A 24,957-nucleotide genomic window follows, 5' to 3' on the forward strand; every position below is an offset into this window, starting at 1 on the left:
GAAAAAAAAAGAGGGAGAAAGAAAGGGGAAGGAAAGGGGAAAAGGAAAAGAGGAAAAGGAAAGGGAAAAGAAAACGAAGAAAAAACTTTTTTTTAAATGGAAAAGGAAGGAAAGCGGGAAAATGTACGAAAGAAGAACATCTGAGAAAGAGCAAATCATTCCAAAATAGGCCTATGTAATGCAATAGCACAGTGGGAAATAAATCAAAAGATGACAAAATGGCAAACAATTGCGGGAAACGAAGGTAGAATGTAATTAGTCAAAAGCTAATGGACTGCATACAACATTGTGCTTTAAGCTTGCTAAATGCGGGGCTAAATTTTATGCAAATAAGCTACCGGGGCTTTGCCCCAGACCCCACGCAGTAGGGGCTCTTCATTTATAACCTTCAAATGGCTCTATAACGCCCCCCGTTCAATCACTGGCAGACAGGCGGGGGGGGGGGGGTCTTGGCTCCACACCCAAGAGGAAAGAAAATAAATTATATGAGACAACGTATAATGAAATGAATGGAAACAATAAAAGGTGTTATTTGCTGAATATAATGGAAAAATATATCACATAATTAGAATTTAATTTCAATAGGCATTTTTTCCAGCTCGCTTTGCACGCTGGCGACTTTTTACAAATTTTTCCCACATTGCAATGTTTTGCTCCCTCAAAATATTTGGTTCATTACGCAACTGGGTTGAATAAAATTTGTTGTGTAAAATTAAGCTATATTCTGTATATGCCCGCGATTTGATTAAAATAGCGGCAATCTGCGAGGTTTACATGGCTTTGATATCAAGAAGTTCCGGGGGCTCCGCCCCGGACCCCAACCGCACAGCACAGCGTATGGAAGGGTTGGGCCAAGGAGATATCACTCTGTGATATCTCCTTGGTTGGGCCATGGCTTCAAAAAGTTCTACAAACAAGAACAACAAAAAAAGGAGGAAAGAAAAGCAAAGGAAAAGTGTAGGATATGATTTTATTTACTGAATAAAAAATAGCTCAAAGTTAGATTCTCAGGAAAAGGTGATTTTTTCTCGCTCGCTTCGCTCGCTCGGGACTTATATAAAGCAGCTTTTTAGCACATGTGTTATAATGCGCCCTTCCGTTTTTTTTTTTTACTCTTCACGCTACTGCTGCACAGAATCCTGTTCACAGTGGCGTACAGACCACAAAAAAAGGAATCTAAAGAGAGAAGAGTGAAATATATTATTCTCTGGATATCATGTCAAAATCTATCACAAAATTGGATTTTTGTATTAAAAAGGTCAAAAATTTTTGCTCGCTCGCTTCGCTCGCTCGCAACTTTTTTTTAAAGATAAATTCTGCCTGATACGCAATATCTGGCCTTCTCAAAATAGTCGCCTCATTACACCATTGCACCTGTTCATACCATGATATGACCGGGAAATTTTTGGCTCTTGCCCCCCCTGGCCACCGACCCCTGTTACGCCGCTGACAAGATGTCACTCTGGGGAGCGTTTCATCAACATTTTCATCCGACAAGTTGTCAGATCTGACATCTTTTTATGATTTTGATTGGCTGAGAGGCACTGTTCCTATGGTAACTGTCGGATAAAACGTCCGACAAGTCCTTTCATGAAATGCCCCCCAGATCTGACAACTTTCCTTGATGTTGATTGGCTAAGAAGCAGTTTTACTATGGAACTGTCGGATGAAATGGGGCTTGTCGGATAAAACGTCCGACAACTCCATTCATGAAACGCTCCCCCGGTCCTTACAGGGACGGCCCCACGAGAGGGGGGTGGAGGGGACAGGGGGTGATCAAAAATAGGGCAAAAAATAAGCACATTCAGGGCATTTTAAGATGAATCCACACTTCAACAGTAGTATTAATATTTTACGATTTAAACAAAACTTCGTTTACGTCTTGAAAAGTGTGTTTGTGTGTGTGTGTGTGGGGGGGGGGGGGTACACCCCCAAACCAAGTTCACAGTGTTCTGTATACAGTATAGTTATGTGGATGTAGAAATCGATTTTCTTGCATCAGTGTGTTCTGTTGCTTCTTCGAATAATAATAATAATAATAATAATACTCAACATTTATAACGCGCTTTTCCCACATGGCCCAAAGCGCTCACAATTTCATTTAACTTATTGTAGCGAACCCGTCCGCTACGGTTTTTAGTTATAATGCGGTAAACGTAGATGGCGCTATAGCATTTGGTGCGTTAGAACTCAATGATCGACTTACGCAACGCACTGCGTAAGGCAGCTCTCGGAGACTATAAATAGCGGAGTTTCGCAGTGAGCTCGTCACTTCGACGGCGGCTGAGGTCGGAGTCGGACGACGAACTCTCTGCGCTCCTCTCCAACTGGGCTGAATCAAGAAAAGGTTTGGAAATGAACAATGCTCGCTTAATTTCTACTACTGCAAATACATTTCTGGATAATTGGTGACGGTGTTAATGGTGATAACCTGTACAAATGCTGAACAATGATGTATAATTAAATTATGACCGTTGTCATACACCAAATGTATTCATCGTCTCCAACCTGTGTGATCTATGGAATCCCATTGACTACTACAGTATAAGCCTTCCCATAGAGATTATACAGCCCCAATAGAAATCCCCTGTTATTCTATATTTCACCTGTTCACACTACCCCTCAACACTCCACCCCCATATATTTTGGGAAAACGGAACACGCCCGGGTCTCTACATTACGCCATATATACAGATATAAGGAAACCGCTCGCATTAAGAATGGCTAGTAATTCATCAACGGATGAAGGTGATAGAGGCAAGGGACAGGCCGGCCCCCCAGCATCCAGAACCCGTTCCAAGAAGGAGGGCCGCCACACAAATGGTGTCAGAAGTGGGATGGAGAACGTGAGGACATCTGGAATAGATGGCAGCAATTCTTCAGGGGATGAATCAGTTTCTACACATTCTGGAATCAAGTTATCTACCAGTAGGAGGAGGCAGAAGAGTGAGGCTTTGTTGGAGATTGCAGAGATGATGAAACAGCAATCTAAGGCACAGGAAGAAATGATGAAGCATCAATTCAAGGCTCAGGACGAGATGATGAAGCAGCAAGCCAAGGCCCAGGCACAGGCTCAATCTATGCAAACACAGATGGAGAAGCTTCTTCAGTCACTCTCTAATGAGCGGAGTAAACCTACAAGGCGAAGACGAAGAAAACTGAGCACTCGGGGGAGCACAGATAGGTCTACACAAACAGCATCATCAACTGAGGAGGAGGAAGTTCCATCCAATACTACGTGGCGGAATAGCAGAGGCAATCCTATTAATTCGCCAGTACAAAATGCTGCCAGGAAGACGACATCACCAGCGGTGCAACCAACTGCTGTGCGAGACCCTCCAATTGATGACAGTAGGCTCCAGGCCATAATCCAGCAAGCATTGGAAGATACACTCCAACATGGGCATACGTCAAAACCAAGGTCATCACAGGATGCCCAACAGAAGCCTAGGGGTACCCACTTTATCAAGCCAGACAAATATGATGGATGTTCATCATGGATTGATTACAGCCAACATTTCGACTCATGCCGAGCAGTAAATGGCTGGGATGATAAAGAAGCGGGGAGGATCCTAGCATCATGCTTACGAGGTCAGGCACTAAGGCTGCTACGTGAACAAAGGCAGACAGTAGGCTTCAATGATCTGAAGAGAATGCTGGCCAACCGGTTCTCAGATAATAAACAGGCTGAGAATCATCTACTAGAGCTAAAGCAAAGACAGAGACAGGAGGGCGAGACACTCAAGGAGCTTGCACAAAGCATCAGAGAGCTCACTGCATTGGCCTACCCAGAGCTGGATTTTGATGTCCGTGACAGATTGGCGAAGGGACACTTCATGGATGCCCTTGTGAAACCTAAGCTCAGAGAGGCAGTGTTCAACAACCAATGTAAGACATTGGATGATATGGTTCATGCTGCAGTGGTAGCCGAGGCCTTCCATCATTCTGAGGATCAGAGAAGTAGCAGGAAACCCAAATACAGCAGGGCAATGACAAAGGAGAATGAGGAAGATGAATCAACCTCCGAACCAATTTCAGAAGTGAAAGCTATGGTAGCTACCTTGAAGGAAGAACTCTTCAAGCGTAATGCTGAGATGACCACACTGAAGGAAGAATTAGAGGCCATCAGGACTGCACTACAGCCACAACCTCAGACTGTGGTACCTAGTGACAAGCAACAGCAGAAGCAGGGAAATTCAGACAAGTTTGATGGTAGCTGCTACTATTGTGGAAAGAAAGGCCACATGAAGAGGAAGTGCAAAAAGAGGATGAGAGACGAGGCTCAGATTCATCAAGCCGAGCAACAATATCAGAGCTCAACAAACGAAGTAAGGTCGCCCCAGGGGGGGCATGGCGCGGCCGTGGAACCTGGAAGCACCAGCCCCTCAATACCAAATGCCACACAGCCAATAGTTACAACCAGGTACAATGGAGAAATCAACAAAGGAATTCTGAAGGGCATGTATGTGCCAGTCACTATCGGTGGGACACAGCTGAGTTTTCTGGTAGACACAGGAGCAACAGATACATACATCTCCAAGTCAGGCTATAGGAAACTACAAGAGAAGCCTACAATGCAAACTACTACAGAGAAGGTTATGCTTGCAGATGGCTCACAACTAGAGGTGGATGGAAATATCCACACAGAAGTGATTATAGGCCAGGGGAAGGCAAGGATCACCCTAATTGTCGCTGATATCTGTAGCGATGGAGTCTTGGGCATGGATAATCTTCTGCAGTTAGGAGCAAGGCTTAACTTGGAGACTGCTACAATGGAAACAAAGTGGGGTTCAGTTCAGTGTCGCCATGAAGACAACACTAGAACTTGCTTCCGCATCATAGCTACTGAGATGTACACTATACCAGCAGGCCGAGAAGGCATCATTACAGGAAAAGTACTGGATGGGGTTTCAGATGACGTTACAGGCATGGTCGAAGCATCAAATGATAGACGTCAACTTACACAGAAAGGCATCATCTTGGCCAGGACCCTCGTCAGAACTAGTAATGGAGCAGTCCCAGTTAGAGTGTACAACCCTACAGGATCCCAACGTGTGATAAAGAAGGGGACAGAGCTAGGATATTTGTCGGCAGTATCAGAACCAGATATCCAAGCATCTCAGCTTTCCAGTGAGGAGATTGATCTACCAGAGTACCTGACTGATTTGTACGAGCGGAGTATACAAGAGGTGCCAGAGCAGTACCATGCACCTATTGCTAAGCTTCTGACTACATACCAGGATGTCTTTTCCAAAGGAGACTATGACTTGGGGAAAACCAACCTGGTGAAACATACAGTTGACACCGGACAGACCAGGCCAATCAAACAGAGGCCACGGAAACATCCATTTGGACAGCGAGATGAAATCAGGAAGCAGGTCAACGATCTTCTGGACAGGGAACTCATCGAGCCTTCAGACAGTCCATGGGCAGCCAACATCGTCTTAGTCAGGAAGAAAGATGGCTCCCAACGCTTCTGTGTTGATTACAGGCAACTAAATAATGTTACCATCAAGGATGCATATCCTCTTCCTCGGATCGACGAGACCCTTGACGCACTCTCTGGAGCCAAATGGTTTTCAACGTTGGACCTTGCTAGTGGGTACTGGCAGGTAGAGCTTGACTCGGATGCTAAGAGGAAGTCAGCTTTCCTAGCAGGTGGGGGACTGTATGCCTGGAAGGTCATGCCTATTGGCATGTGCAACGCCCCAGCAACGTTTGAAAGACTCATGGACCAGGTATTGAGAGGACTGCACTGGGAGACGCTATTGGTCTACTTGGATGACGTGATCGTGTTCGGAAAATCCATTGATGAGGAGATTGTGAGGCTGCAGCAGGTGTTTGAACGTCTAAGACAGACAGGGCTGAAGCTGAAGCCAAAGAAGTGCAACTTGTTCAAGACTTCTGTTTCATACCTTGGGCACGTCGTCTCTGCAGAAGGTATATCGACTGAGAAGGACAAAACAGAAACAATCAGGACATGGCCCAGACCCGAGTCAGTGAGGGAGGTCCGTGGATTCTTAGGCCTTGCATCTTATTACCGTCGCTTCGTTGAAGGCTTTGCCAGAATTGCTAGGCCTCTGCATCAACTGACAGAGAAAGGACGGAAGTTTGAGTGGAACCAGGACTGCCAAGAAGCTTTCGAGGAATTAAAGCACAGACTAGTCACGGCTCCAATACTGGTATACCCTACCGAGGAGGGAAGGTTCATTCTGGACACAGACGCCAGCAATGATGGTATCGGCGGTGTACTCTCCCAGATACAGAATGGCCAGGAACGGGTCATTGCCTATGGAAGCCGAGTCCTAAGCAAACCGGAAAGGAACTACTGTGTAACCCGTAAGGAACTACTTGCTGTAGTAGTGTATCTCAAACACTACAAGCAGTATCTGTATGGTCGCCACGTCCAGGTGAGGACTGATCATGGAGCTCTGAGATGGCTGATGAATTTCCGGCAACCTGAAGGTCAGCTGGCAAGATGGCTGGAAGTCATATCAAGCTACGACATTGAGATTATACATAGAGCTGGAAGGATTCACAGCAACGCTGACGCTCTATCACGAAGACCATGCAGGCAGTGTAAGCGAGAAGGAGGCTGCATCTACGGAGGAGACACTAGGAATATCAACGTCATCACGTTGAGGAATGACAACCTAGCTGACATCCAAGAGGCCCAGCAGGAAGATCCTAACATAAATCCAGTCAGGAATGCACTGATGAAAGGAAGGAAGCCATCCCGGGAAGAGGCGACGGCATATCCTTTTAAGGTCAAGGTTCTCCTGGATCACTGGGACCAGCTAGATGTCAAAGATGGAGTTCTCTACAGGAGGTGGGAATCAGGAGATGGACGTGATGTCAGGTGGCGTTATGTACTACCTAAAGTTCTGATACCGGAGGTGCTACAGGACCTACACTCTTCTCCCATGGCAGGACATCTTGGTATGACAAAGACTCTTCACAAGGTACAGGAACGCTTCTACTGGGTAGGAATGAAGGAAGATGTCAGATCCTTCATTAGGCAATGTCCAGACTGCGCTCGCCGACAGAAGGCAGGACCAGGGAAAAGAGCTCCGCTACAGCAGAGGCAGAGTGGGTATCCAATGGAGAGGATCGCCCTGGACATTATGGGACCATTGCCAGTTACTGATGACGGGAACAAGTACATTCTTGTGGTAGCTGACTACTATACCAAGTATGTCGAGGCATATGCAATACCAGATGAAAGAGCTGAAACAGTGGCACGGAAGCTAGTGGACGAATTCATCTGCCGCTATGGAGTTCCTAAAGAGATACATAGTGACCAGGGCAGGAACTTCGAGTCGAACATCTTCCAAGAAGTGTGTCAACTACTGGGTGTCAGAAAGACAAGGACGACACCGTACAACCCAAAGAGTGATGGGATGGTTGAAAGGTTCAACCGGACACTGATCAACATTCTTGCTACCCTATTGGATCCAGAGAAGCACCAGCGGGACTGGGACAGGTATATACCCTACGCCACGGCTGCATACAGAAGCTCCACGCACGACACAATCAAGGAGACTCCAAACATGATGATGTTTGGCCGAGAGGTTTCACTGCCTATCGATTTGCAGTTCTCCAAACAGGATGGAAGTGAGTGGACTGACTATGCTCAGCAGCTGAGGGAAAGAATGGAAGAGACGTACCAGAGGGCCCAGCAACGTAAGGGTGTTGAACTGCGACGCCAGAAGAGGAACTATGATCGGAAATCAGATGGGAAACTCTATGAAGCTGGACAGTTCGTATGGCTCCGCAACAATGCCAGGAAGAAGGGAGTCAGCCCCAAATTAGCACCCAAATGGGAAGGTCCCTATCGAGTGGTGTCCAGACTTTCCGACGTGACCTATCGTATCCAGAGATCCCCCAGGAGCAAACTGAGAGTGGTCCACTTTGACCGACTGAAGCTCTACAACGGATCTGATGTACCGGAGGCCTGGAGGACTCAGCCAGCCGACCTAACAGACGAGGTGACTACCAATCGTGAACCAGATGTTGTGGATGATGGACAACCTACTCAGGCTTCTACTGAGACTACAGTAGAACCAGGGATTCCATTACCTGATGATTTTAGTGACTCAGACGTCAACCCATCACGCTATCCTAGGAGGCGGAGAAGACCTCCAGACTATTTCTATTGAACACTCATAACTTTCCATCTGAAGACAGACGTGGAACTGTATTCTAGCTGTTTCTAAAACTGACAAACTGTTAATATATATCGTTCTATGGATCTACTGCGTGGCCTAAAAGAAGACGCAAGGATTCTGACGGTTGAAGAATGAAATAATGAGATAGAAGCACTAATCCACACGAACTGTTGAACCAATGTGGAAAACAACCCAATCTATACTGGACTTGTATATATATAAATGTTTCGCCATATTTATGTCGTAGTGTAAGTCATTTATTTGTTTTGTGAAACACCACACCATTATCTTTTCGGATAATATTGTTCAAGGAGGTGTCCTCGACTCACAGATACTTATGAAACTAATTTTGCATAGAAGCACTCGCTGTAATGTTTATATTCAGAATTAATGTCCACAGAATGAACACGTTCATACAGCTAATGAGAATGATGATTATGTTGCTTACAGAAATAAGTTATGGAAGATGCAGAGAGATTTATTGTACATAGTATCCATATAAGGCGTGTATATAAGAGGACATAACTCTCAGTATGATTAATACAGCGATGCATATAATTCAATACATTTTGGTTGCTTTGTCAAATTGTTTGGAATCCCTCTGCTAATGTGAGGATAAAACAAATGTGAGGACACATTCCTTGAAGAGGGGGGCTGTGTAGCGAACCCGTCCGCTACGGTTTTTAGTTATAATGCGGTAAACGTAGATGGCGCTATAGCATTTGGTGCGTTAGAACTCAATGATCGACTTACGCAACGCACTGCGTAAGGCAGCTCTCGGAGACTATAAATAGCGGAGTTTCGCAGTGAGCTCGTCACTTCGACGGCGGCTGAGGTCGGAGTCGGACGACGAACTCTCTGCGCTCCTCTCCAACTGGGCTGAATCAAGAAAAGGTTTGGAAATGAACAATGCTCGCTTAATTTCTACTACTGCAAATACATTTCTGGATAATTGGTGACGGTGTTAATGGTGATAACCTGTACAAATGCTGAACAATGATGTATAATTAAATTATGACCGTTGTCATACACCAAATGTATTCATCGTCTCCAACCTGTGTGATCTATGGAATCCCATTGACTACTACAGTATAAGCCTTCCCATAGAGATTATACAGCCCCAATAGAAATCCCCTGTTATTCTATATTTCACCTGTTCACACTACCCCTCAACACTCCACCCCCATATATTTTGGGAAAACGGAACACGCCCGGGTCTCTACATTACGCCATATATACAGATATAAGGAAACCGCTCGCATTAAGAATGGCTAGTAATTCATCAACGGATGAAGGTGATAGAGGCAAGGGACAGGCCGGCCCCCCAGCATCCAGAACCCGTTCCAAGAAGGAGGGCCGCCACATTATTTATACAAACAAAAATCAGAATGACATATTAAATGAAGGCAGTTGCCTAGAACAAAAGGGTTTTAAGGGATTTCTTGAAGGACTCCATTGTTGGGGATTGTCTTATTGTGAGAGTGAGTTTGTTCCATTCCATTGAGGATGCAACGGTGAATGTTCTATCTCCGGTCTGTTTTCTTTTTGTTGGATATGTTAATTTAAGTGGGTCTTCAGAGGATCTAGTTTTTCTACCTGGGACATAAATTTCTAAACAATCAGACAAGTATTTTGGGGCTAGGTTATAGAGAGATTTGTATACAAAGAGAAGTAACTTAAAATTAATACGTTGTCTAATAGGGAGCCAGTGTAAATTATTTAAAAGGGGTTCAGGAGGTGTGTCAAGGCGGACTTCAAAAATATTCGAAGATATTAATATTCAAGCATCGACACGAAATCAATCGTTGTATTTTTGTAATATGATTATAGCACTTTGTACCGTCTATATACCAACTACTTATCTATTAATGTTTTATGACATCGAAACAGATGGGTGAAAGGTAATAAGACACGAGTAGCACTTTATTACAGGAAACAATAACCTGTGGAGGTACTGGTATATTAAAGGTTAACCTAAACAATGGCAATTTGTTATTAGTAGGTCCTATCCTTTATTCAGGTTTATGATGTAAAATGGGTGGAGAAGATACCAGAGAACTGAGAATTGAAATTTAAAAGAGGTTATAAAAGAGAAAGAATCATGAAAACGTACAAAAGTCTTTAAAATTGCCCTTTTCAAATAGGTATATTACAAGTTTCAACTCGCGCTTCGCGCTCACATTATAGTATTCACGCCCTTACGAGGCCTTGTGAAAATAAAGCTAAGAGTGTACTTAAAAGTTTAGTCTAAAGGACTACCCCCAACGGCGAACAGATGGGGCAAGCTTATAAAAGCCATGTAAGCACCCCTTTCAAGAGCTTCAACAAAAAAGAAGAAAAAATAGAAATGGAAAGAGTGAAATATAATATCATTTTATCTTATATAAAATGTATCAGAGTTTTTTTCAAATTAAATACGTTTAAATGATGATTTAGGTCACGAAAAGTTTGACAAGCCTCCAAAAGGTCTTCACTTGGGTATGCACGATATCGTCCATACAGAAATAAATACATATTTTACGGCCCTCAAAGGGGGGGGGGGGTGTACCGTATGTGCCTCCACCTGGATCCGTGACTTCTTAAATCAGCGACTATTCTAGCAAGTTATGAAACATAGGTAATTTTGAATAAATATCTGAATAATGATGTTTGCCTTTTTTCTAATCAATTTCCAGCCTGGAGATCGTGTGTATGTATGTCAACCCATAACGGGGACGTATGCGGAGTACTGTTTAGCAGATGCAGATAGGGTTTATAAACTCCATGATAAACTCAGTTTTGAAGAAGGAGCTCTTTTACCAATCCCTTACTTCAGCGCGCTTCGCGCTCTCACCAGGTAAGTCGATAGTTGTGGCAATAAGTGGTCCAAGTGTAGTCTGCAGGCACAGACCTTTGGTTTCCGCAGTTGACATAGTGCATAATGCAGAGTCTGAAGGAGTGAGACTAGATGTAATATGTACTGTGGCTGGCTCTTATTTGACACAAACATGTTGACACAGACAGGCCCGGGAGTTTGGCGTCTAGATAGTCATCATTCTTGACATGGTGTCATTTGTTAAGATGTCAAACATGAGTCTTTGCTTTCAGACCCCGGGGGGGGGGGGGGGGGGGCCACTTACATTGACGAGTGGATACCATGCGCGACCAAAAAAACACGTAAAAAGGATGTCCTTTTCACGATAGGGCACGTTACGTACGTAACGTGATAAGGGTGTCAAAAACACAAAAATAATGAAAATAGGGTGTCTATTTCGCTAGGAAAATTACGTGTTTAGGGTCGAATTTGCGGGAATGATAAAACAAAATTAAAATGTTTTATAAAGGATGTCCATTTTGCCCCAACACTTCGTGTTTAGAGTCCGATTTGCGCGAGGTGTAGAAAGTGGGGTCGTACTAAACCAAATAAGGTAAAGCCGACGACCGTAACAATAAAACATTCCTGTACTTGTTTAGGGGTTCATTTCAGGGAATATTTGCCAAGAGTATCGTTTTGTTTCCAATACTTGTTAAGGGTAGGGTTTCACGCGCCAATACTTGTTAAGGGGTGCATTTTCAGAATATGGAAATTACGTGTTTAGGGTGCTTTTCGAGACCCCATGGTCGCGCATGGTATCCTCTCGTGAATGGAAGTGGCCCCCCCCCCCGGGTTTCAGACTATTCCGAGTGATGGTGGTTGTAAGTGTAGTGGTATAGTAAGTTACTGAAGTGGTGGTGCAATATGTTTCGACCAGGAAGCAATTAATCAGAGGAATAGTTGTTACGTTGGTACCCGCTCGATTGTATTTCATTGGGGAGGGGAGTACGTGGGGGAGGTAAAACGGTCGATCGACATAATGACCTTTTATTCTTAATGTATTGCACTTACTGCCTTACTGTTGCATAACACAAATCATTTGTCTTGATATTCGCTTTCTTCTCATTTCTTCCCTAAATTTGAGAATCCTTGAACCCATGCTCATCTTCAACGGAAAAGCTTTAAGATGCAATAGAAGATAAACGTAGCTTTGCTTCATATTCGTGTGTATTTGAGTTTTGTCAGACGTGTATCAATCAGATATGATTATTTACGTCTGGGACCGACCTTTAACGTCACCATCCGAAAGACGTGACCAGGGCTCGAACCTCGAACCTCTGCATCAATTTGTAACTTCCCCACAGCTTGGATTACAGGCGCACGCCACAACGCCCAGTTTGCTTCATATTCGCATTGAGCGTCTCTTAACATCCCCCGAAAACCACAATAACATTATCGTTTATACTTTCACTTTTCGGAAAAAACTCCCCCTTCACACACTTTTTAGAATTATCTAATACCACACATTTTTGGCAATACTATTATCAAATAATTCAATTAAAAATGTAAATACCAAAACATTGTGTGTCTTTTTTCATGTCATCATTTTCCATTTACCATGTATACAAAACCCTGCTTTCCGATAGGACAAAAGTTAGATCACGTGATTAAACATATTTCTTCCATTGCCCGATGAACTTGAAATTGCTAGTATTTGTTCACCCCCTAACCTTCTCACTCGCTATCAAATTTCTCTGTCATTGTGTGGATTATTTTTTGTTACATTTTATCAAATAATTGGAAATGAATACTTTTAACCCTGAATAGTATTTTAACGAACACTTTGTCTCTTACTTTGCACCCTTCTTCTGATTCCAGAGCTCATTTTCAACGCGGTGATAGTGTTTTAGTACAGGGAGCTAGTGGAGCTGTAAGTATTTTTCTGAAGTCCTTTATATTTCTTTTTATGTATTGTGTTTTATTTTATACTGCAGGGTTGACCTGTTCAGCTTTGAAAAAAAAATGCTTTACGAAGGTGCCCTGCAGTTAAACAAGCATCATTCAACATGACAAAGATCAGCTGGGAGGTCTTTGTCGAAAACTGGTGAACCGAAACAATAGTTTCGTCCTAAGGCTTGGAGCGGACGAACAATTGCAAATATATCGTTTGTCCAGAGTCAAAGAAGAAACTGCTGTTTTGATTCACCGATTTTCGACATAGACTTCTTGATTGTTCTTTGTCATGAAGAGCATTTGACAATACATTTTCTATGTTTTTGAATCCTCTGTACGTGACCGGACGAGAAATCTCTATTATCTTTAAAACTACAACATGTACTAGATACGAGGGTTTAAGATGGTTACTGTTAATGGGGCTGCGACTAGATATTTTGTTCGGGGAGAGGGGAGGGGGGACGGATAAAATGACCTTTTGTTTCTCAATCAAAATATTAATGGTTCCATGACCTTTTATTTGGCGACAATTGCTCCGATGGAAATTCTGCACATTAAGCCAAACATGAAATGTAACCTCCAAAACTAAATCAACCCTAATCCTATATCTTATACATTATTCTGAACCCAAAAACTCTATTACAATCTAACTCTAACCTTATGCCCTATGAGATATTGAGACCGGGGCAAATGTCGCAGGAGCAAGAGCTGTGTCACCCAAATAAAAGGGTTTATATAAAATTGACACGGACCTTCTTTTTATACTCTTTTTCCATAAGTTTTTTCTTCCCCGTCTCCCCTCCTTTTCTTCCTTATCTCCTATTTCTTCTTTTTATTTCACTACTTGAAAAACAAATTGAAACAACTCGAAAACATTGCCCCTGGAACCTCGCCCCTTTTAATCATATAATTTATGCTTCTAATTCCCCCATTAGGTCGGCCTGGCTGCTGTTCAGCTTGCGAGAGGACTTGGTGCTTCGCGTGTCTTTGGAACAGCTGGTAGCGAAAGAGGGCGCCAAATTGTCAGAGAAATGGGGGCGGATGACGTATTCGACTATAAAGAGAGAGATTTCAAAGAAACAGTAAAGGTATATATTTCAATCATTTTATTTTCTCTCTACATTTCGATCGTTTTCTTTATTTACCTTGTTTTACTGGGAGCTACGACTCACAAGTTCTTATGAACTTATTAGTAGTTTCCGTTTTTCTCTTATACATGTAATTTTCATTCTTGTACATATTGTATTTTTTTTTTGTATTGGTGAGAAAATAAATAAATAGAACTTGAACCTATTGAATTTACTGACACATTGACGAACGTAGACCGAAATTGGGCCACTCTGTAATTAATGTTTGTATTTGATTGTTCCATCGTCAACAACAAGAAGGGGAATATACCGACCAGTTTGCAAAAGATGGGAAAAGAAAATGACATGAAACATCCGGCCCGTGCCCCCCTTTTGAGAGCCATAATAAAAAATTTCAATTTGATTATGTCGTTCTTACACAAGTGCCCCTTTTGAAAGTCACAACATATTTTATAGGAATATGCCGTTCATGCACAAGTGAGGACCCTTTTTTTTACTAGTAAAATTTTAATTGGACGAAATGACCCTCAATTTTTGATGGACCTCCCTTTTTTTTGGGTCAAATTTTCCTCGGGAAAATGTGCCCCCCCCCCCTCTTTTGGAAAATTCTGGATCCACCCCTGATATACCATCAGACATGTCAATGCAAATCCGCTTATATGAGAAAAATATTCTTAGTCACAAAAAAATCACTTAAATATACTGGTATGCCATTTAAGGAAATTGATTGAATTATTGGTAGAGCTAGGATTACCAACTCTATTGTCTCGAAGAGAAAACTTACTCAAGATTTTGCTATTTGTTTTGAATAAAATAACTTATGTCAGTCTTCGAAATGCAAACAAATATACAGAATTCATATACAAGACAAACATATTTAGAAGCAGTGCCCTCCCTATCTTGTACGTGTGCTTAACAAATCATAACTGAAATAATTTGAAAATTCTTAAACGTTTAATATATATATATATGCTTAGAAATTGTGAATTCTTTTTAATAACCATTGACCTATTGTGTTTTTAAAAGTTTTATTATGAATGATTTTTTCAATCTATCATATGCATTCTCCTGTTATTCATTCATCTTTAATAATAACTTACTGTGCAAATGTATGTGATTAATTTTAATTGTCTCCGTATTTTTTTACCATGTATTTAATTAATACCCTGTAAAGCATGTGTAATTCAGTTTTTACTGCGATACGTGTCTATAGAATAAACCATTAAACGAAAATGAAAATGCGTATTGCATGATTGAATTCATTCTTCTTTTTTTTTATATCAAATTCAAAAAGATTATCAAAGTTAGTACAAAGCAGTGTTTAGATAAGAGAAATGAAAATTATTACAACGCATTGAAAAGCATCGCTTGTCTATAAGTAAGATCCCTGTGATAAGCAACGTATAAAAATATGAAATTAAAATGGTAATTAACAAGGTTCAATAGAATAATAAATACTCACATTCTGTAGGCCTATATATCTAAACAGTTGCTAGCACAATGACATCACAAATATATAAATGAAAAAAAAAATAACTTCCGTATTATTCTTTGATGGATTTTAGTCGAACCTAAATTTATATTTTTCTACAATTTTCTGCTTTTATTAAAAGCAGCTTGTTGTCAGGGTGAACTCCCCTCAATTTTCATTAAACTGTTTATTATCTATAGTGTGAATAATTTTTTTAAACTCTCGAACAGGCGGCGATTGGCCCAAAGGGAGTGAACGTTATCTTGGAAACAAACGTCGACGTCAACTTCCATTTCGATCTCGAAATCGTATCCAAGCACGGTCACATCGTGGTAAGTTGATTTCTTATACACCCTAGTCACACCACTGGGATCGATTTCATATCGATCCCGGTGGTACGTCATTGAAAAATAACGTAGTAGTTTTTATTTACCTTTGGTCGGTTTGGTGAGTGTGGCAGTCCTCTAGCATTACGGTCAATTTACATATGAAGAGCTCACTTGCAAAAGGGGTTAGGTCTATTTTTCATCAAATTTGATTTTTATGTCTCAGTGTATAAATTTTTAGTAGCTCTATAAGATGATACCAAAGAAAAGTTGAAATTCCTATTAAAAAGTGGACTAAAATGGCAAAGAAAATCACCTTTTTCTCAAAAGGGGTTAGGTCCACACCGATTTTTTTTGGAAAAGAATATCTTAAAAAATATGAAGACAGGCAGATTTCTCTTATACCCAACTTTATGTTCTCATGGTAGGGTATCATGAAAATTCAGTTTCGCATAAAAATATTGCAATATGGGAGAATTAAAAAAAAAATGATTTTCTTGAAGTGGACCTAACCCCTTTTGCAACCAAACTCTTCTGAAGAACTCATTTGTCAAAAGGGGTTAGGTCCATTTTTCTTAGATTTTATTGTTTTCTTTCTCTAAACCTCTAAATTTTTAGTCACTCTGATGATACCAAAGACAGTTTGAAATTCAAATGAAAACGTGAATGAAAGTGGCAAAGAAAAATCACTTTTTTAATCAAAAGTTATTGGATTAATTTCAGTTTACTTGCAAAAGGGGTTAGGTCCACAATGATATTTTTTTTTAATGTATAGAAAAAAATTGAAGACAGGTAGATTTCTTTTATACCCAATTTTATGTTCACATGATAGGGTAGTACATCATGACAATTTAGTTTCTCATAAGAATATTGCTATGAGTGAGAATAAACAACATGGTTTTTCTCGGAATGGTCCAAAGTGGACCTAACCCCTTTTGCAACTAAACTCTTCATATAGAAACCGGGTGGGTGTTTCATGAAAGTTGTCAGTGCTGACAATTTCAGTGAAATCCTTGCTTTTGATTGGCTGAAAGGCACCGGCCTCTGACTGTTACTGTGGTAACTGTCGGAGAAAGACAACTTGTCAGAGCGGACAATTTTCATGAAACGGTCTCCTGAAGACGTAGACGCCCAGATATAATAGCAACACATTTAAGAACGTACGTGCAATAATATTCTAGGGTTAATTGACTAATAGGATGTATTTTTCGACAAAATGGCAGAAATGTTTGAGCAGTTTAAAGATCTCAGCGACAAAGACAAACTTATACTTACATAATGAAACTTGATAATGAAAACAAAATTGATAATTTGTATAAGTTCACCAAATCCATTATGAAAATGATTATCATAATCATGTACATCATCTTCCATTGTAGAGGTATAGCAAGTTGTTGTGATTGTACAATTATGAGTAATGAAAATTATATGATTTCCAAACCTGTGCTAGTTACTATGTTATGTTGTTGTTATTGATTTTTTTCTAAAGAAATAGGGTCTATGTATAACTTTTACAGGTCTACCTGCTTAAGCAAAAAGTAAACAGTATTTCGAATATATGGAATGGGAAATACATCCCCAAGATTTGCAGTTTCCATTGCAAATAGCCGGAGATATATAGTGAACATGATTTGAAATCCTATAATCTCAAACGTAAAATTCTTATTACAATGAATTGCTCACTTTCAGATCGTTGGCAAGCGAGGAATCACATCATGCGATCCACAAGAGATGGTGACAAAAGAAAGTACAGTAACCGGAAGTGCGTTATTTTTCTGTGATACGGTAAGTGATATTATTTATTTATTCATTTATTTATTTATCTGTTTATGTATTTATCTATTTATGTATTAATTTATTTATTAATTAATTTATTTATTTATTTGTTTATCTATTCATTTGTTTATTTCTACATCTTATTATTTTTATTTATTTCCTCTTGGGGGTAGTAGAGTGTGCCATGTCTTTTCTCGATTTTTATTTTGTTTTGAACTTTTCCATTTCTTAATGATTCGAGTAATATTGAATATGCCTATAATAAAAGTGTAGACCCGAGTTACTTTTAAAAAAAAGTCGGTCGAGGGAATTAAAACCAGTGGCGTACAGATGGGTCTCTTCCCCCCCCCCCAAAAAAAAAAATCGCGACCAAGAAAAAAGAAAATAAAATAAAAGAGAGACACGCAAATAATAATTCAGCCGCCCCCAGTCAATTCTGGATTGATTCGAAGGGGGGGGGGGGGGTGTTAACATATGGGAAAGAGATGGACCATCTCTTTCCCATATGTTAATATTTTTTTCTGTGTGTTTCTTCTTCATATCATGTCCCCTCATATCTTTTTTTCCCATGTTGTTTGTAATTAATCAAGGAAATTATTGAAGGAAAAATTGTCCCCTTTTAACGCTTTCCATGCAAGAAAAGACTTGTGTCATTCCGTCAAATAATCGCGTCATATCGCGTCGGGTAACCCGACCTTTCGTGCATGAAAAGGGCTAACTAGACCCAGTTCCCAAAAGGTCTGATAGATCGGCTGATAAGAATAGAACTTTTTTCGAATTTTGTGCTGGTTGTGTTTTACGCGAATGTTTGTAAAAGTGAATTTTTTATTTGGCGACAAATCGGCAAAAAATCCCCGGGCAAAAATCTAACACAATATCATGAACGTAGTTATTCCAAAGTCATCGAATGAAAAGAAAGAGAGAGAGGGAGACAGAGAGAGGTTGGGGAAGGGGGGGGGGGGGGCAAAAGCCCGTCCCCAGAAGATAAAAGAGGATTATTTACCGAATGTTGGACCCAGCCTTTTTTTATTTAGGGGGTCCTTTCCAAGAAAGGTCGGGTTGCCCGCGACGACCCTACTCGACGCGATTACTTGACAAGCTTATAGGATATAAAGAAGGCCCTATATTTCAATCATTGTCACTGTCGTCTTACAGGAAGCGAGATTGGACATGCACGACACACTTTACCGCGGCGTGGAAGAAGGCTGGCTAAAACCCTACATCGGAGGTAGATTCAAACTTGATGACGTCATCGCCAGCCATCGAGACATAGAAACACGAAGCGGAGCGACAGGAAAAACTGTACTTACTATTGAATAATATATTATTGATCTATTTATTTGCTTTGAGCACTAAAGATTGTTTGGAATTCATTTGATGAATAAAGATGTGCAATACAACTTTTTATTGTTTTTTTACTAAATATGAAAGCGTTGGAGAACAATAAAAAGGATCTATTTATATATTTATATTTTATATTATACACGCATCTTTATATCATAACGAATAGATTACACAGATAATTATGAAAAAGTACATAGGCATTTGGACTACGAAAAATTGCGTAATGAGCATATGGTGCTGCAACTTACGCTTTAAGATTGAACCCTCTCTTACGCATTCATTAATGGACTATATACCATGCACACTTGGCCAACCATACCTACAATCTTATAAGGGATGGTCGATAGAGGCCCAATTTTTAACCATTACTGGGCAACATACTGTCCACACAACTATTGGTTAAAATCTGTCCAAATTGGGTAATAAAACCTAACAATTGGGTAATAAATTTGCTCAATTGGATAATAATTGCCCAGAACTATTATATTTATTTGTTGCCCAAAATTGTACACAGCAAAAACTGTGGTGTTAACCGGTGAACATAGAGGACCACACCAGTTATTTTACTCCGGTGTTAAATTGATGGTGTTAGTTTAACACCTATAGGTGTTATTACAACACCTTTGGTTGTTACATTTACACTATTTGGTGTTATGTTCAATCTCTAGGGTGGAATTTTAACACCTCGGGGTGTGGTCCTCTATTGACACCAACTGGTGTCAGTTTTAACACCACAGTTTTTACAGTGTAAGTGTGCAGCGATAACGAATAGCCCTAAAGTGATTGACAGTGGCGTATCAATCTTTAACTGTTGAAAATTTTAGTAAGTCAAAAAGGGGCCTAAGCTTTCTGGTCATTTTGCCTCCGACGAAGATTCTGCTAGGATCGAAAGCTTAGGCCCCTTTTTGACTTTCTAATTTACTCCATTGGCTCTCTTTTATTAGATAAGCAGTTTTCAGCAGCTTCTTTTTGCCGAAAATGTTAGTATGAAAATTCACACTTTGTTTTAACCAATTATTGATAATGTGTATTAGTGTATTAGGTAGCGTGATATGATGGTAGGCCCAACAATATTCAATATGTCATAAAAATGACATTACGGTAAGACATGTAAGATATAATGCTGGTGGGTGTTTCATAAAGCTGTTCGTAAGATAAGAGCGACTTTAAGAACGACTGGTAATCCTTCCTTGTGGTAAATGGTATATTCATTGGCGATGGTTTAGCGCGTAAGAAAGGATCACCAGTCGTTCTTAAAGTCGCTCTTAACTTACGAACAGCTTTATGAAACGGCCCCCGGTATGTTTGCATCTAGTAATGCCCCATCACCCCCTTCCTCCACTTCAATGATTGTTGTTCATGTTTAATGTGGCCTTATGCATTTTGAAAAAAAAAAGGCGGGCATTGGTAAAAAAGGTTTGTGAACTCGACGCGATATACAGCACAGTGCGTCCCACAAAAAAGGAAACCCATCTTTTGAGTAAGATATCTTAATATTATTGAATGTTTATCAAACTTTATAGATAAAAAAAGAAAAATAACGAGGGGGGGGGGGGGGCTACTTATCGTAAGAATTGATTTTTTTTTTCTTTCATTCGAGACCAAATGCTTATTGAAATTTTGTTCACACTTTGCGGAGTAAAAACTGGGGCATACCCTAGCTGGACGATTTGCGCAGAAACTCGCGCATGAATCTGAATCCAGTCTCATTTAGCGGTTATTGCAAGAAACTTAACAAAACACTAAAAGATATGTTATTGAGCAATTCCTGTCTTACTCAGGGTCAAAGCGGGCCTGAACACATCTAGACCCATTCTTCTGCACAAGTTGGTTTGAAAATGAATTTTTCAAACTCTTGTTGCTCATCTCAAAATGAGAGGAAAAGTTGTTAAAATGAAATATCATAAATTTTTTGGGTATGTGAAAAAAAATCACCTTACGGGGAATCCCTGTTACCTTTTTTTGTGGGACTTACCGATTAACAGTATCACTATTATTACTCATATTTGTCTCGGTTTTCCGCGAAACGATTTTGAAAGTGGGGAGGGGTATTGAACAAACGGTTGGGATTAAAGCTCCCACCCACCCCCCCCCCCCCCGTTTCAGATGTCCGTCATTCAGAAATCACTTTAGATGAATCTTCTATATTTTGCCACCTTTTGTTAAATCCTACACACCTAAATCTATGAATAGTTGGGTCTAAGCTGGTGTAAGTAACCATATTGTATACTAGTAATAATTTTAGCCGACAGGCGTTTTTTTTTCACGAAACGTGTGGTTGATGACTGCATGGACGTGGGATATTCATCGCCGGGTTATGCAAAGGCGGTGCGAAACGCCATCGCTCGCCGTGTATATACTTATAATGTCTGTACAATACATTTCACATTTTCAGTTTGTTTTTATTGAATTTATTCTGATACCTTTCGATGCAATAAATTTTCTTATATTATTAAGCAAATTGAACGGCGAACACTTCTTTCATTTTATTTGTCAGTTTGTTAACATTTCAAAGAGAGCATGTATTTAAAGGACAAGTTCACCTAAACCCCCCAAAAAATTACTTGAATAAATCAGGAAAAAAAATCAAACAAGCAGAACACTGAAAATTTCATCAAAATGACGTCACCCACTCATTTGTATTTCATCAAATAAAATATTCGAGTTTTCTTCTCACATTGCTCCTCTGAACTAGCAATTTTAAAAGATTTCATGGAAAAGACAAGTTGGTCTTTATCTGTAACATAAATGAAATATCGTGTAGGGCCTAATTCAAAAAGTGAAAAAAAAAATAGTGAGGGACATCGACTCTCATTTGCATATCGCTGAGTTACTGTTTTGTGACAAAAATAAGCCAAAGTTTAAAATGTCATAACTTTCGAGCCAAATTTTTTGTGTTATTTTTTATATGCTTTGTTCGAATTTTCAGGCTGTTGATTCTAACCAACATTTTTTTCTGGAGTGGATTTTTCCTTTAAAAATATACATTTTATTAATTCTATCCGCATCTTAAGAGTTAGTTAAATATGTTTATTAGATTCCAGTACATAATTGGGACAGATGACAATCTCCGTCGGAAAATCTGCATGTTAAGCCAAACCTAAAATCCAACCTCCAAATCTAAATAAACCCTGATCCTTATCTTTACATTATTCTGAATCAAAAACACTATTACAATCTTAACTCTAACCCTATATATGCTCTCTGAGATCAGATGCATGAAAAATAGCAATTGCTTTTGCTTGATTCCGTTAATTTCCGTATGCTTAAAAGTGAGGAATTGCTTGCGAACAAAATATGCTATTAGCATTGGCGGCGGAAGCATACAAATTTAAGGGGGGTGGGGAGGGGGCGCGGAAAAAATATTTTCACCCGTTTTTTAAATATTTTTGTTTACGGGGTATACTCTTCATCTAAGTCTGTAGTATACCTTATATAGTTTTTCTTACAAACATGATGCGATATCTAACAAGGCAGGCGCATTTACAGGATGCACCCCCGTGGCGCCCGCCTGATTTTGGTGCCATTGTTTACTTTTTGAGAAATGTCGCCTCAATGAACATGAATGATGAACAGGATAGTATCTTTTTATGCGAGCTCGAAGCTCGAGCTAAAACTTTTGATAACCTGACCCAAAATTTTGAAATTCTAAGCACTTTGTGTAATCAAGCAGGATGGGTATCTAATTATAAACATTTTATGCCAACGCGTAGCGCAAGCCAGCCTGAAATTTGTTGATATTCCAACACATAACTGAAAAATTCCAATAAAGCACTTTTGTGACGATGAACAGGATGGGTATCTATCTAAAATTTTTGACATTCTGACCTAAAATTTAGACATTCAAAGCACTTTTGATAATCATTAACAGAGATCGGTATCTAAACTAAACATTATTTTTATGCGAGCTCTTATAGCGCGAGCTGAAAATTTTGGATATTCCAACCCAAAATTTGATATTCTAAAGCATTTTTGTTACCATGAACGGAATGGGTATCTTTTTAAACAATATTGATGCAATGCGAAGCACGAGCAAAAAAGAAATATTGATTTTCTGACCTAAAATTTTGACATTCTAAGCACCTTTGGCCATCATGAGTATAGGATGGGCATATGCGAGCTCGTATAGCGAGAGCTCATAGGTTTTGTTATTCTTTTTACATTTTCACCTAAAGAATGGAAATTCTAAGCACTTTTTGTCACTCAAGCAAAATAGGTATATAAGTAAACAATTAATGCGAGCGCGAAGCGCGAGCGGAAAATTTCGAGATTTAGTCCTATAATATTTACTGAAAGAGACGCTCTATTCATGTTTTGTAAATCCTGAAAAGGATGAGTATTAATCATGAGAGCGCAAAGCGCGAGCAGAAAATTTTTATATACGTTTTGAACTGGTACCTGTTGAAAGGGTACCTGTTAAGGACTGCTTGCACTTAGCCATGAAGGCGTTACATATTTCAACAATGAAAAAATGCGAGCTGAAAATTTTTGAACTTTCTAAAGAAAGAATGGAAAATTTTAATCAGTTTTTGTAATCGTGATCAGGATAGCTATATAATTTAACGATTGATGCGAGCGCGAAGCGCGAGCAGAATTTTTTTCGAGATTTAGACCTAAAAATGGGCCACTCTGTTCATGTTTTGCAAATCATCAAAAGGATGAGTAATATGGGGTCTTCCTACATTAATAATGCGAGCACAAAGCGCGAGCAGAACATTTTTGATATTGTGATCTGAAACTGGATAATGATTTAAATTAGAGAACAAGTTGAGTATCTGTATAAACATGCGCGAGCGTGTTTCATATTTAGACCTAGAATCTAGGCATTCTAAATACAACTTTAATCATGAAAATCATGAAACTTTGATATTCCGATCTGAAAAAAGAGTAAATTTCAGCTTTATATTTCATGCACTTTGTAGAAAAATTGTAATGTGGATATGGATCGCACTTAAAAAAGAGCTGATATTATTATTACTTTGAGTTTTGAAATAGGGCCGGGACATCCTTACGACATGTCATCATATTAAAATGATGACTATCCTCCTATTCCTCTTGCTAAGCGCGAGATGAAACAAAAGGGACAATTTAGTTATGAATTCATAAAAAAATTTATTTCATATTTATTAATCTAATAAGCCTAATGAGTGCGTGAAATTTGTTGACAGTGCATGAGGCCTGAAAAACTGCATATTATATATTTTTTGTAATCATGAACAGCATTCATGGGTTGATACACTTATAGCAAGTAATGCGAGCGCATATCCCGATCCGAATTTATTAAATGGGGGGAATTCAAGTAGTTGTTATAGAATATATAGGTACAGTGGCGTATCGTGGGTCACGGCAATGGGGGGGGGGGGGGGCACCACCACAAATTTGGTGTCACTTAGGGAGCGCGCTCAGTTGCCAGGTATGCTGACCTAATAGAGACATTTTAAGGACATGCAATGTCATTAAACGGATAAGTATCTCACTGAAGAGCGAGCTGAAATTTTTTGATATTCAGACCTAAAAGGGACATTATAAGCAAATTTTTTGTAATCGTGATACATACCTGTCTCGCTAAACAAACAATGCGAGCGCGAAGCGCGAGCTGAAATTTTTGTATATATTGACCCCAAACAGGGACATTTTAAGGACTATATTTTAGGTATCCATTAAGAGTATAAATATCTAAGCATAGTCATCTAATGATAGTGGCATCCTAAACATATGAAGCACTTTTTGTAGTCATTGTAATCATGATAATCATACGCATCTCACTAATCAAATACTGCGAGCGCGAGCTGAAAATTTATGAAATTCAGACCTGAAGAGGGGCATTCTAAGTCTTGTTTGTAGGAATTCACTAAGTCCTTACGTATTTCACTAACCAAATGATGTGAGCGCCAAGCGCGAGCTAAAAATTTGTGATATTCAGATCAGAAAAATTGACATTAAAGGACTGATTTTAGGAATTAAAGAAGAGCAGACATCTCACCAATCAACTAATGCGAACGTTAGCACGGACAGGAAATGTTTTATATTAAGACCT

The 24,957-nt window shown here is 39.8% G+C and overlaps 1 protein-coding gene across 1 annotated transcript; it reads left to right on the top strand.

The window, feature by feature from the left end:
* The first annotated feature begins 10,813 nt into the window (after positions 1-10,813).
* LOC135157079 (quinone oxidoreductase-like) lies at positions 10,814-21,386 on the top strand. Its single transcript, XM_064111570.1, has 7 exons — positions 10,814-11,004; positions 12,841-12,892; positions 13,851-14,003; positions 15,705-15,806; positions 17,490-17,585; positions 18,732-19,117; positions 19,818-21,386. Exons 1-6 carry the CDS (start codon positions 10,814-10,816, stop codon positions 18,894-18,896), a joined length of 759 nt encoding a protein of 252 aa, XP_063967640.1. The 3' UTR covers positions 18,897-19,117; positions 19,818-21,386.
* The last annotated feature ends 3,571 nt before the right edge of the window (positions 21,387-24,957 follow it).

This window comes from Lytechinus pictus, chromosome 16 (genome assembly GCF_037042905.1).
Source record: "Lytechinus pictus isolate F3 Inbred chromosome 16, Lp3.0, whole genome shotgun sequence".
Classification (NCBI taxonomy): Eukaryota; Metazoa; Echinodermata; class Echinoidea; order Temnopleuroida; family Toxopneustidae; genus Lytechinus; species Lytechinus pictus.

Coding starts and splice junctions, on each gene's coding strand:
- LOC135157079 (XM_064111570.1), top strand. CDS start 10,814: ATGTTTGCCTTTTTTCTAATCAATTTCCAGCCTGGAGATCGTGTGTAT. Junction 12,893..13,850: donor TACAGGGAGCTAGTGGAGCT/GTAAGTATTTTT, acceptor TTCCCCCATTAG/GTCGGCCTGGCTGCTGTTCA. Junction 14,004..15,704: donor ATTTCAAAGAAACAGTAAAG/GTATATATTTCA, acceptor ACTCTCGAACAG/GCGGCGATTGGCCCAAAGGG.